Here is a 14,800-nt window from a genome sequence, read left to right on the forward strand (position 1 = left end):
TTGATTGTGTTTTGTGTAAGTTGTGGCTTCGGTGGGTGTAAATGTTTTTTGTTTTGTTCCTAGGTTTTGCGCCATTGTTTTTCCCCTAATTCTTTTGTGTGAAAGAGGGTTTTGGGAGGGTTTTTTTTTTATGATATACAACTAATACAACTACTTGTATTTATAATAAAGAGGAAAAAGGAAAAGGAAAAAAAAATTACTCCTGAAGTCCTAAACTAGTTAAAAATACAAGTTTCCAAATATAATTTCCTACTTTCTACATTTCCACTAAATTTACAAGCCCAAGTTGTATTTTGTACTGTTTTACTAGAAGGGCTTTTTTGTCTTTTTAGTTTCCAAAATAGGAGAAATAAACAATAAAAAAACAATATCTAATACGTAGTACAACAAAGGTAAATATGGGATAAAGTAATCCGGCAATTTTCATGATCTGCTTTTGAGCCTCAATTTACGATCCTAATATCCTAAGAGGCAAAGATGTTACCATTATATAGGCATCACATATCAAAACATGCTGCAATCTTTGAAGATTGTTTAAACAAGTTGTGTTTTGCATCACATATCAAAACATGCTGCAATCTTTGAAGATTGTTTAAACAAGTTGTGTTTTGCATCCCATTCGATTTAATATACATTCTTGACATGGGTAAAAATTGCAAGTCAAATTAAAGGTGGCCTGTTTTTGAAAGACTCAGTCCCCGAATTCTTCAAATGGCACAACTAACATACGTAACCGGAGTCCGGAGGGACATGAATCACCATATCCAAAACCAGGCTAACCAGCAAGAAACTTTAAAGTACAATTTTCCTATCCCCTTAAGGTCAATATCTTGGTCCATCATAAATCATAACTCAGCTTATAACAGAAGAACAGAGAAAACTCTTAAGAAATCAGGAGTAATATTTAAATACATTTGATTGTACCATTCACACGGACTACACAGTTAACTCTATATTAGTTCTCGGAGGCAATCTGGGCGCTTATAAGTCATAATTATTCATGGAAGAAAGAAGATGAAACAATGTAGTAGAACAAAAGTAGCATAAAATCCATTCAACTGACCTGTCTTCAAAACTGTATAATCGAACTCTTTTCTACAAGTTGTGGCGTAGCTACATTACCAATCACTGAACTTGGGCAAAATTTGTAGCTGTCTCGTAATTCTCTCACAACAGCTTCAAAATTCCAGTAACTTGCCCATATAAATTATTTACATGCCATCAATCTCCTAATCTATCCTGACTCCTGAGGCATGTCAACCCGTCGATGCAATGTACCCCTGTGTTTGCTGGTTGTGCTTGACATACTACAGATAAAAATCTTCGAAAAAAAAACACTAGAAAGACCAAGGAAAAATAATACAGCTTCTCCTATATTTTCATTCCTATATCCAAGACTCTGTACATTATTTTCTATGTTTGCTGGTTATTTTTGCCCCCTTGCATGCGCTTTCTTGTTCTTCCTTTGTATCTACTATATATATCTTAGAAAGAATAAATAAAAAGTATATGTATGTTCTGGATCAAGAGAGGACTGAGGCGTATAAAATTGCCCTTTTCTGGTTGCTGAGGAAGCGAAAAGTAATTCATTCCTTTGGAGACTTCTTAGAAGTGTTCCATGTGGAATTCATATTTAGTTGTACCTCTTTGATTATAATCATTGCAGAGTACCTTCAGTTCTTTGCCCAATACTGGTGCACCACAGTAGAAAACACCTGCTCCCAAGTTTCAAGAAATCATACAAGACAATTTAGAAAATATTTCAATTCAAAATTGAAGAAATATTGTGAGCTTCAAGTCTTCAATTCAAATAAACACCTTCCTCTTAGCTACGAAGTATTTAACATCTTCAGAATCAACCCCACAGACTAATCGTATCCAAATCATGTTCCTTTTTGATAAAAGGTGGTGCTTATGTATGTTCATCTAAGCTCAAAAGTTCATTTTCCTCCCCACACCGTATAAGGAGGTTGGATTCTAACATTAGTGCTAAAGAATAAAAAACTGGCTCAGAAACCTGCAAACTCATCACAAACAAACAAACAAATCCTGATTACTCACCTATTCTAGCGTTTGCATGCTTGGAACCGATCTTAGATAGAACCTTTTTCCAATTTGGTCTTGCAAAATGGGTACGGACCTGCCAGCAAATTGGACATCATAAGGGATATAGCTATAAATCATATGTGAATATGAGTGCAATGCTACATGGACAACAGTCTTTGTATATATGCATAAGATAGAAAGATTAACCACTATGTGATCCCATTTATCTGTTTAGTACCAATGAGTCAATGACATACATAAAATGGGAAGATAACTTCTGTATATACCTTGGTGCCAGAAACAATATCCACCCCATTTTTAGCATGGTTGAGTGCTGCAACCATAGTGATTAGTGCAGAGCGTGCATCTCCTTCCTCATATACACTGGTCAAGTAGTTGTGCATCTCAATAACACCCTGTGTCCAAAACAGCAAAAAGCTCATCAAACCCCTCAGAAAAATAGTTCTTAAGGCTGGTATGAAACTATGGCTTTTGACTTTACCCTCTGATCAAGCTCTGCAACTTCATTCATGACTCCTTTGAACCAATCAAATGAGCCTTGCTCCCTAGTTACCCAATAGAAGTAGGCATTTGTGGTCCTGAAGGGCTTTTTTTGCTTTGGGAAGCCCTTATCAGTGAGATCTGGTACAGGGTAAAGATCAGCAGCTTTATCCTGATCATAGAAACCACAGAAAATGCACGTTCAAATCTCCATGAGGCTATCAGCATCACAAACTTAAGTAACGTCCATGATCACCCAGCAACATTATCATAACTCAATCAACAAATAGATATATCATTATATAATGCCTTTTTACTCAGAGGTGAATAAGTACTCACTTCCTCCTCCTCCTTTTTGACTATGTTGTTAAGCAGATCTTTCAGGATACTAATAAATGGTGTTGCTCCAATACCAAGACCAACAAGGAGAAGAACATCATATTTACTGTAATCTTGTGCTGGAGCACCGTATGGCCCGTCTATCAGCAGCTTTGGCAAACTGGCAGAAGAATCAAATTTCAGACTTTATATAATTTTCTACAGTCACTAAAAGTCTAAAACCCAAAAGCTAGCAAATAGAAAAAAGACCTTTTCTTAGTAGTTTCATCAACTCTAAGAAGCCCACTTCTCCCAGCTTGAAGATTGTCACAAGCCGGTTTAAAAATCGTCTGTATTTCCCCTGTCCAGTCCCCAAGATTCCGAATATGGACACTGAGATAATCGTCTCCAGGAGCAGAAGTAATTGAAAATGGGTGCCTAGAAGATGGTCATAATTAGCAAAACAGGAGCAGAAGTAATTGAAAATGGGTGCCTAGAAGATGGTCATAATTAGCTAAACAGGAGCAGAAGTAATTGAAAATGGGTGTCTGAACTTGCACAAGATTTGCATGAAAGATAGCCAAATATTCTGTAATCTGAAACAAGACAAGCATTGACTAGATAACAAATGGAGTTGAAGCTAAGTTATTATCGATTTACCACTCGAAGGGAGAGACAGCAGGGCACTGCACAAACATGTACTGCCCACTCTTGTATCGAAACTGCTGTGGCTTTGTCATTTGCAGTGTGAGAACATTTCCAGGATAAATTGCCATCTACTTAGAAAATAATGAACATGAAGAAAAGTTAAAAAAATTTCAAAAGAAGCTGGGTCATAGGTGTAATTCCGCAGGAAATTTCTTAAAGACAGCATGAAATAGTACTTAAGCTAACCTTCAAAAGGCCAACTGAGTATAATCCAGATCGAAAGTATCTCAAAGTCCTTTCACCAGCATACATCAAAACTGGAACAGCAAGATACATCCAAGTCTGGAACAATGGATACCAAACTCTTCATTAGGATAAACACCAAATAAAAATGAAATAACTATACATGAATGAATAGTCACAGAAGGATTACCGTCTTTTTGTACCATTTATGGACAAGGTAAAGCTCTATCCCATGGATGAGAAAACAAATGTAAACGATGACCAGACAGTGGTGTGAATACCAGAAGGCATTATATCCTGTGAGCCTTTTAAAAGGCTTGCACAGCTTAATATTACCACGTCTAAAGTATCCAGTAGCCAGAGTAAAAGCTATTGCCATCAAGACGACCATTATGAGCCCTGTTATACCCTCAACACCTTTCACTAAATCTCCGTATGTGGGTTTTGTTTTACCAAAGTCACTCAAGTAGAGAACATAGTCTTGTGTTGATGACCTCTCCAGTCTCACAAAATCACATGCAAGGTGATTTCCAACATGAAGGATGACACCAAGCACAATAGCTGCAGCAATTGTCTGCATAGTTGAAATAGTATAATTAAACAAGGATAGGGTAACAAAGACCATTTTGAATATGAATTTGCAGGACTTGCCATGTAAGTGAATTAATTATACCCTTCATTAAACTCCTACCTAAGATCATTTCATGCAGCTTCATTTTAACAGCTACAGAGAGTTCTGATAAAGAGAAAGTCACTGCCTAAGCAGGGAGTATAAACCAATTTACATAATTATAGATTTATAGATATAAAAAACTAGAAGCGAGAAAAAATAATTATGCAACATTTGAAAGTCAAGTTGTCAGACATGATAAGATGCAGGATCATGCAGTTAAAATCAATCTGTTGTTTAGTTTTGCTTGCCATTGCTAAATTTCGTTTGCTCATACTTCGATTCAAAGCATGCAAATGAAGATGATGCAAAAATTTTATGATGAGAAGACTAAAGACAAAATACATACGATATTAAGGTACAATAACACAGCATGATAAGAACAGGAAAGCTCAACCACAAGTGATCTAAGTACAGAATAAGTCAAGTATTGTCACCGATGTTTGTTCGTTATCTAACCATATCGTAGAGCAAATACTGATATGAATCAACTATTGTCTGTTAAAGTCAAGCTGGAGGCAGTAATGTCAATTTTTCATGATTTCTGCATTAAAATGATTAACAATAAACTCCTAATGCGGTAATGCCCTCAGAGTTTCATCAACCACCTAAATGCTGAAGCATTCATTGAGAAAAGAGGTGATTTGGTTTCTCCCCATGTCAATACAGTTCAATTTTCAACTTTTGATATGGTATTTATAGAGCGAAGACGTATGTATGAGTGTATGACCCATTTCTTGTGCAGTCACCTTACAGTTGAACCATGTCAAGGTGATGAAATGCATTAAACATACTAAGGCCTTGTTTGGTTGACAAACAAATTCATAAGAAGTTTGATTTCCTAGAAATGTACGTATGCATACTTGTTTGGTTGACAATAATGTAGGAATTGGGACTTCCTAGGAAGTTCTACTTCCCACAAAATGGAGGAATTAACTTACCTAGTCCCCCTAAGTAAGTGGAAATTCCTAAAATCAATTAAACAATTTTTGGGAATTCCTAGGAATTACAATTTTATAGAAAAAGATTTTTTTATAGATATTTCTACTTCCTACATCCAACCAAACAAGACCTAACTTTACCAAATTTACTTTTAGTAATTAATAGCATATGATACCCCTTTTTATCCTAAATATTTTTCATGTTGGGGTTGGGCACAATTTTTTATTCTTTTTTATATTCAATATAAATCAAAATTTTACTTAGAAAAGTTAAATTTAAAAGCTACAGAGATGAGATAATTAACCGAAAGTGTTGGTAAGAGCTAGGAAGAAAGAAAAAAGTTGAAGTGACGGAGGGGGATAAAAAAAAAGGGTCGTTTTGAACTCAAAATAGAAATTCTAACAACTTTTTGGAACCACCTTACAAACATGAATCCCATAACTCTAACCATTTACATGTTATGAGGTTCCCACCAAATCACTAAGAGTGAGGTTAATAATTCAACAAAAACTTGACTTTATTATGAATCTTTAATGATCACCAACCATTTAAGCATACACACAAACTAGTTCAACTGAGGAAAAGGTCAAACCAATGGTGCTGACTTTCACATCAGAAAGCAAACTTGGGTCCCCACATATATTAACTTATAAAACAAGCATTAAAAAAGCCAAGTGTAGTAGGTATACCTTATGGAAGTTGATATTGTCGTCAAAAGGCACAGTGTAAGCCAGCCTAGTAGACCTAAGCCAAGTTATGGTGTTTCTACACACTGGAAACAGTATCAAAGCCATGTTAAGCTTTAAGGTTTCGGCTGCACCTTTCGCAGTGGTAAGGCAATAACCCATAACTTGAAACGCGGCTTTGTTTCTGTACTGAAGGAACTTCCAAACAAACAAGCCGATCATTATCAAAATCCAGAGACTTAAAACCCAGATCCTCTTCCAATTATCTTGTAAGAAATATAACATATTTGTTTTCATCTTTTGCATTGGAGTCTTATATCTAAGTCCTTGTAAATTTTGGCTCAGGGCTTGGCTTGTATAGCTGAGTGCCTGACTGTAGCTCAAGTATGTGTCTTTTTGCAACAAAAGTGTCTCCAGCTGCCATAACTGCATTTTTATAAAGCAAACAATAATTCAGTTAATAAAGGAAACATGTACCAGAATTATTCAAGTTAGGAGTCAATACCTCATGATGCAATAATTCCATTATGGGTATCAACTTTAAGTGTTTGGATCTACACGTGGCAGAACACATCAGATTTGTACTACATTTGTGTTTGCATCTCTAATTTACAATAAATAAAGTCCTCCTAGAATAGTACAAGACTTTTTTTATTTTTTTAAAAAAAAAAGCCAAAATTAACATGTATACTATATTACTATGATATGGATATGAATATGATGATATAAGAATGATATCACAGGTAGGTACTTATGGGACAGGCGGCTAGATTACCAATATAGATGAAGGTTTGGTGGCATTCAAATGTCATAATGGTAACTAATGACTGAAGTTGAATTACTAGTATTTAAGTTTCTAGTTACGGATTACGGAGTATAAAAATGATCAAGCAAAATTGTTTTCAATCATGCAAGGAAACTAATCAAATTTGTTTTCTGCATAAAAAGTCAGGAGTTTCTACCAATGGAGTATGGGATGCTTTTTTCCTTGTATATAGAAGATCCAAAGTATAGAAACTCTTACATGTGTTATATGCGTCATTACAAAAAAAAACCAAAAGTATAAGTTATAACGTAGTAGTTTGAAACCATTGCACACTACTCAATTTATTGTGAGATATTAAAAGTTAGAGTATGTTGAATCTCATTGTAGCCCACTTATGAGTGTACCACATTGGAGAAAGAGGAGAGAAGGTTTCACTTTATAAGGTAGAGGAGTACCTCCTACTATTGCCAATTGGTTTTAGTATGGAAGCTCCAAAGCCTTGTTTGTGGGCCTAACTCTCCTCCTCCTTGTTCGGGTTGCCCAGGCCCAATTCATATTGTCTCGAAATTTAACATGGTATCAGAGCCCGGGTTGCGGGTCTCTTCTAAACTGGGTATTTAATCACTACTGGATTATTGATCTGGCTTTAGCCCACTTATGAGTGTCCCACATTGGAGAAAGAGGAGAGAAGGTTTCACTTTATAAGGTAGAGGAGTACCTCCTACTATTGCCAATTGGTTTTAGTATGGAAGCTCCAAAGCCTTGTTTGTGGGCCTAACTCTCCTCCTCCTTGTTCGGGTTGCCCAGGCCCAATTCATATTGTCTCGAAATTTAACATGGTATCAGAGCCCGGGTTGTGGGTCTCTTCTAAACTGGGTATTTAATCACTACTGGATTATTGATCTGGCTTTAGCCCACTTATGAGTGTCCCACATTGGAGAAAGAGGAGAGAAGGTTTCACTTTATAAGGTAGAGGAGTACCTCCTACTATTGCCAATTGGTTTTAGTATGGAAGCTCCAAAGCCTTGTTTGTGGGCCTAACTCTCCTCCTATTAACAGAAAAATCAAAAGAAGTAGAGAAAAAAGAATGGCAACACTGTCAATCACTTTTATTTAATTTTTTTATTTTTAATTGTAACTTTAGAAAAATTAACCCAACAACCATGTGGAAAAAGAAAGAAAAAAAGATGCAAGAATGAGAGCATAAAACCGTAATAATCACGGACTGCTTTAAAGAGACATTTACACAAAATCTGGGACAGTAATTAAAGCTAAATCGTATGAATTGGGTTTTGTGTTTGGCCCGTGAAGACACGCCAACTAGCTTCCTGCAAGTGCGCAATTTTTATCATGCCCCTTTTTTTGTCAACCATGACTTTCAAGAATCAAGAACAGTCCAAATCATAACATTCAACATTGCTACTTTTTCTCAATCTTATACGAGTAGTAAATCTCACTTTAATGATAAAAAATTTACTGGTAATCAAACTTAATCATTACATCAAATATTTTCAGTTCTTCAATCTCTTACTAGTTGTCCGTTTGTCACATTTGACTTTTCGAAATCAAAATTGGTCAATTTTAATCATATTATATGCTACTAATAAATAAGATAACTTATCATGATTTTGGTAGATTTTATTTTGTGTATCAGCTTAATTTTACATTTTTACTACAAAAACAAAGGTACATTTTGGACACCATAAAAAAATACCGCAACTAATCTAAGATAGGAGCACGTGTGAAACTGTTATATACTTCGTATTTAAGTAAAGGTGACAATAAGTTGTGCCTTGCGTCGTCATGCATGGGGATAGGTTAGGCACAGCATACTGGCCAGTGGCCACTGTCATGACATGCTGTGCCTTGCTACAATTTTCAGGAGACAAACCCAAAGCCTATTTGCCCTGTATCTAGTGCAGAATAAGAGTATATTTGCTAATGCTTGGTAGAAGTAGAACTAGGCAAACTTTCTATGGCCGATAGTGAGAAAAAAAGAAATCAACACACAGAAGTAATCGCGTAATTAAGTTGAAATGGACAGTATATATACCTCAATATATCCAAGACCTTCTGGATCCAATTCTTCCATGATTAAAGCTGCATATTCCTCAGCTTGGTCTTGTAATCTTGACAACTTATTTGCTGATGCACTCAACGTTATGATCTACACCAATGTAAAACCAATTTGAATTCCTAAGTTTATAAATACTTCTAGAAAATTAACATTTAAAAGTACATATTTTTAAGCCAAAAAATTTAATTTTTCTGGTTTATTACCCAATAATTACAGTATTTTCTAGATTATCAGTGATTACTGTAAATTAGTCAAATTAAGAAATCAATATTCTAATTACTAACCAATTTATCTAGGTCTCTCTTATTTTTTTCAATGCGGTTGGACATAAATCATAGTCACTAACCTACCTGACTATATGACAAATTGTATTAAGAATTTTAAGATAAAGCAAACCAGGGAAATGTTTTACAAATGACGTGCTTCAGATTCAACAATAAACAAGTAGAATATTCTTCTACAGATTTTTTTTAATTAATGCTTTCAACTAGTTTACCAACTCCGCCACATCCAATAAGAATTAAACTACACAATATATTGAAAAATAAAGGTATTGGACTATATCCAAAAAAAGACTAAAAAAAAAAGAGAGATGAAAAAATCTACTTGTAACAAATAAATAAATTTAAGCAATAGATTTAGCATCAAAACATCAGAATTTAGAAATATTTAGCCAATTTAGACATTACAATACTACATGCAAAAGATCTATACTACGGAGTCTACGTGTTCAATGAAGTACAAGTACGTATTCTATGAAGTCTACATGTCATGTGACTCTCTTCAATATACAATGAAAACACATTATAATTATACAGTTAAAATAATGAATAATCTGTACAAATTTTGTTTAATGCAAAGTAGATAATGTATTTTTTTGCGTTATTAAGACTGTCTAAGCCAAAATTAGTTCGTGTAATTTCTAATAAAACATGTTTGCTTAACTTAATTAGCAGCACACAATTAATAGTCACAGCAAATCTACTGTATATATCCATGTATATACAAGTTCACATGCATGATTTATCCAAAACAAACAAAATCACATGCATGAACTTTATTCTATTTTGTGTACTATTTCATAAGTGATCTGATAGAATAATTAATTTCATAGCAATTACGAAAGAAATCCGTGACCATGTTTGCCTAAACTTAGCAAGCACATCCACGTACTACTAATAACACTGTCTAGTACTACTAACCTAGATTATTTGACAAAAGAAATCAGCACGAAATTTCCAAATGATGGTAAATAGGATGCTTGAGAACATGGGAAGCGTATGTAAGGCATGATGAAATCCTCAAAAAACCATATAATATAAAAAATGTATATATATACTTTAATAACATTATCATAAAATCATCATCAACCCAAGTATACCAATAGTAATTGGAGTTGTTAGATCATTAGTTTGAAATCGTAGACTGAATTAATCCCAGCCACAAAAATGGGCCTAACCTCTAATTAATTTAACCATAATAAAAACACATTGTTAGCCGACCATTTTTAAGCTGACCCCTCTTTTTTCTCATTTTCTCTCACTTAAATTCTGCGATGCACAAATGCAAAGTTGACAAGCGCGATCGAAGGAGTCAGCGGTTAATAAATATTAGGTCGCCGAACAAGACACAGTGTTATCCATGCCTAGTTATGCCTCCTACCATCTTCATGTGATACATTCATTTTTTTTTTAAGCACAAATTCATTATTTATTTAATAGTCCATTAATGATATATGAAATATCAGTAGTGACCAAAAGTACCATTGAAAAATTGTTATGCAGTACAAATTCGCGGAATTTTTGTCAATAATTATTCATTAATTATACTCCTTTTAAAACTTTTGAGTATTAAATATATCATCCTTTAACAAGTAATTTTATATTACATTGTACTCCATAATAATAATAATAATAATTCTGATTTTTTGAAGATCTTCTCGTTTATTAATTATGTGGTCAAGTTAGTAACTTCAACCATCCTTTCATACGTAATATAAAAAAGTTATAAACAAACATATGAATATAAACAGGATTTACCTCTTTTACTTCTTCTTCTGTCAGTTGGCCATCTTCATTTTTATCGACCCTGTCAAAATAAGAAATTACTCCATAAGAAGGTTTAAAAAATAGAGGAATAAGAAGTGGGCCAGGCCTCTCTCAAGGATATTTTCAAATCTATACAAAAATCAAGCAAATTCCAATGCATTACATTTACATAGCACTCCATATTTTGTAAGCAAGTGAATAGAACACACTTTAAAAATTAAGTATAGAAAATAGAGTATTGAGGAGTACTAGTCATACTCTCTTCACGTATGCAAGACAGCAAGAGTATGTACTAGTCTTACCGGCTAAGTTTGATAAAGAATATGCAAGAAATGTCATTGTCTACACAAATTATACCCTGCTTTCAAGGGTGCATGGATTAAAAAATAAGTGCATCAATGAAGCATTATCTCTTAATTCCATGGGTGCGTGGCACACACTAATTATTTTCCCTAATATAAATTGTTGAGCATTATTATCATGGTTAAGTTTTGACCCTAATTTTTCCGCTCAATTCAATTTCAATTCAATAGAAAGATGTGTTGAATCCCATTGTAGCCCACTTATGAGTGTCCCACATTGGAGAAAGAGTAGAGAATGTTTCACTTTATAAGGTGGAGGAGTACCTTCTACTATTGCCAATTGGTTTTAGTATGAAAGCTCCAAAGCCTTGTTTGTGGACCTAACTCTCCTCCTCCTTGTTCGGGTTGCCCAGGCCCATTTCATATTGTTTCGAAATTTAACAAGACGTTTAATAATATTTTTGTGTAATAAACATATTAGAGAAGTGAGGAATGTAGGGTCCTGGCCTTTTTGATTACGATATGTTTACCTAATCTATCTTCTAGATTTATGATACACTTCATGGCTACAAGCTACCAAAAATTTTGCATGTTTTTTTTCCCTTTCTTTACCTAATCTCTTAGATATTTGTCAAACATCGGACAGAATGTTAACACTTCAATTCCTTGAAAGATCAACCATATCTCATATGCTTACAAAAATCCTAGATAGATTATACAAGTAATTCCTAAGGTGGTAACTAGCATACTTGAATTGATGAAAGGAATTAATATAGTACGGAGAAGTAGTTATTAGGGAAACAAAAGGTTATTTTTGGGAAAGCATAATCCCTCTAGATAAAGTTCATAGTTTTGTTGCTAAGTCTGATTTTTTTTTTTTCACCTAAAATAAAAATGAGGCAATCAATGGTCAATAAGAAATTACAAAAAACTTAAGAACAAAGGAGTATATAGATACAACTGTACAAGTGTATAACTACTTTCACCATCTTATACCCTTATCCATAAATTTGTTGGAAAGGACCAAAATGCCCTTAATTCCACCCTTTCACATGTTCTTTACTTCCAAGGAGTATTTCCTTGTGTAAATTTGGTCACTTGATCCATCAAACAGCAAAAGTAACCTCTAATCCTCTATAGTTGGAGTTGTTACCTAACATGAAACAAAATGACCAAAATATCCTTTTATGACGCAAATTGTAGTACTCCCTCCGTCACTAAATTACATTCTTTTTTGGAAATTTACACGGGAATTAAGGAGGGAAGAATAAGAAAAAAAACAATAATCAGATAATACAATGTTATTACTCATGAGTCATGACATATCATCAATCCTTTGCCAAAAAAAGAACCAATCACATGCTCCTAATTGAAAATTTTTAACCAATCATATTCATTGTAATTTGGCACAAGGATTATGAGTGAGATTAGGTAAGAATGAGTGAGAAAGCATTAAATATAAAACAGAAAAAGAGAGTTGATTTACTAAAAAAAACTTACCAAAAATGGAAAAGAGGAATGTAATTTTGACATACAAAAAATAGAAAGAAGGAATGTAATTTAGGGACGGAGGGAGTAATGATACCACGAGTACTTCGCATTAGACTGCTAATGACCCCAATAATAGCCAACCATATGCATCATCATATAACGTTGGGATTGTAATTAGTGGGACAATCATTAGCTTCATAAAAAAACATTAACCAATACTACATTATTTTAGTATCATTAATTAATTGCAACAAATCAATCAATTCAAAAAAACATTGTGTAGGTGTCAACGGGATGATATGGAACAGTTAGGACTTACCTTACCTTACGATAAAATTCTATCTACATCACTCTCAAACACCATAATAAAACTCGAACAAAAAAGTAAAAAAGCAGAAATTTAAAATTGGTAAAAAAAAATATACATTAATAAAATGAATTACGTACATGTCGAAGAAGATCTGGAGACGAGAATCAAAGCTCTGATCTGTAATCTGAGACCAATACTCATACAATTCTTCCTTGCTAATCTTCTCCACCTTCAACCTCCTCCGCCTGCTCAACGCGTCGAACATTTCCAACGCGAATGCCTCCGAATTTTTCATCCCTAATCCACAATTCAATTCAGTTCAATTCAACTCAAACAAATCACATAAACAATAACTAGAGCTCAACTTGATTAATTAAAATAGAACAATTAATTTTGAATTTTGTTACCAATGCATTCAGCGAAGTCAGTGCGATAAAGAAAATTATCTTTGGCTAATCTGGTGAAATTGTCTTCAACTTGACACCAACTAACACTTCCTTTACTGCTAATAAATCTAAGCCCCTTGAGAGCTCTATGCGCACCAGACCGAGTTCGATTGAGTTGAGCCAGCTGTTTCCTCCGATTCCTCGCCGCAATCGCCGGGTCAACTGCCGACTCACTCGACGACCCTTTCATCGAAGCCGAGTAGTTCAAGAACTTTCCAGAGAATCGCTTCGTCAACTGCGCTGAGAACGACTGCTTCGCTTTACTTATCTCCGCCTTCAACTCCTGCGAAAACTGCCGTATTCGGCTGCTCGACGACGTCGTTCGCCGAATCGTCGGAGTTCGAGACCTCGACGCCGGAATCTCAATTCCTCCGACGGAAGCCAACGCGGAATTCGGCACAGCTGATGATGTTGACGCCACATTCACCGACGCCGGTGCCGGAGGTGTCGCCGCCGGCTCCACACTCCGGAGAATGATAGTCTCGTCATCTTCGATATCGAGAGTAACCTCGACGAATTCATCGGCGTTTGAACGTGGAGTGGAGTATCCCGACGTAGTGACGTCACTTGTCGGCGAAGATCCGGTACTCATCGCCACCGACGGCGTCCGGATGTTGTCGGAGGCCCACCGGCGGAGTTCGTGCCTTGCATATCCTCTCATTATTTTAATTATTATTTTAATAATTTAATCAAATTGAAAAAATGGAAATAAAATTAATAACTAATACCACCACCAGAAAAATCCTTCAGCATTGAAAAAATCACCGAAAACGCGTGGTTGATTGAGATGGAGGAGAGAGAAAGTGGTGGAAGCACTGTTTATCTCTCTAGAAGAGGGGAGGTTTCTCTCTCTAGAGTGTGAGTGGAGGGATGGGTGGATTGGATGATAAAGAGAAGATGGTTGAACAGAGAAAAATGGGACAGAGGAAAAACAAAAAAAAAGGGAAATAAAAAAGGGAGGGAGAAAGGTGGTGGAAACGACAATAAGGAATTATTTGAAAAAGGAAAATGAGGAAATGAAGTGGAGTTTAAGAAAGGTGGGTCTTTTTATATAAGCGGGGGTGGAGGAGGGGTGTGAGTTTAGGACATTTGCTAGTTGAGAACTTGAGATGTAACGTAGAGTCAAGTCGACTAGAGTCGAGTCGGTCAACTATCTTTTGACGATACGTTTTGTGGGAAGAAGTGGAGTCATGAGTATGATTTGTGACTTTGTGAGCTAGCTACTCATATTCATGTGGCGATGATGGTTGAAAAAATAAATACATACATAATGATGTGGCTTGTCAATGTTTTGGCTACATTTATG

General features: G+C 35.1%; 1 protein-coding gene across 1 annotated transcript; it reads right to left on the reverse strand.

Annotated features, from left to right (window-relative positions):
* Positions 1-818: 818 nt before the first annotated feature.
* On the reverse strand, positions 819-14,509 carry LOC145597390 (respiratory burst oxidase homolog protein A-like). Its single transcript, XM_081653545.1, has 14 exons — positions 13,456-14,509; positions 13,186-13,345; positions 10,937-10,985; positions 8,874-8,987; positions 6,058-6,480; positions 3,947-4,330; positions 3,760-3,855; positions 3,526-3,641; positions 3,136-3,303; positions 2,887-3,046; positions 2,549-2,719; positions 2,334-2,462; positions 2,062-2,140; positions 819-1,715 (listed from the first exon to the last, which is right to left on the reverse strand). The coding sequence occupies exons 1-14, from the start codon at positions 14,153-14,155 to the stop codon at positions 1,606-1,608; spliced, it is 2,859 nt and encodes a 952-aa protein (XP_081509671.1). The 5' UTR covers positions 14,156-14,509; the 3' UTR covers positions 819-1,605.
* Between the last annotated feature and the right edge of the window lie 291 nt (positions 14,510-14,800).

This window comes from Chenopodium album, chromosome 20 (genome assembly GCF_948465745.1).
Source record: "Chenopodium album chromosome 20, dcCheAlbu1.1, whole genome shotgun sequence".
NCBI classification, from domain to species: Eukaryota; Viridiplantae; Streptophyta; class Magnoliopsida; order Caryophyllales; family Amaranthaceae; genus Chenopodium; species Chenopodium album.

Excerpts from the sequence above, each read along its gene's own strand:
- LOC145597390 (XM_081653545.1), bottom strand. The coding sequence starts at position 14,155 with ATGAGAGGATATGCAAGGCACGAACTCCGCCGGTGGGCCTCCGACAAC. Across the intron at positions 10,986-13,185 it reads CTCCAGATCTTCTTCGACAT|GGTCGATAAAAATGAAGATG; the intron begins GTACGTAATTCA and ends TTATTTTGACAG. Across the intron at positions 2,141-2,333 it reads ATATTGTTTCTGGCACCAAG|GTCCGTACCCATTTTGCAAG; the intron begins GTATATACAGAA and ends ATTTGCTGGCAG.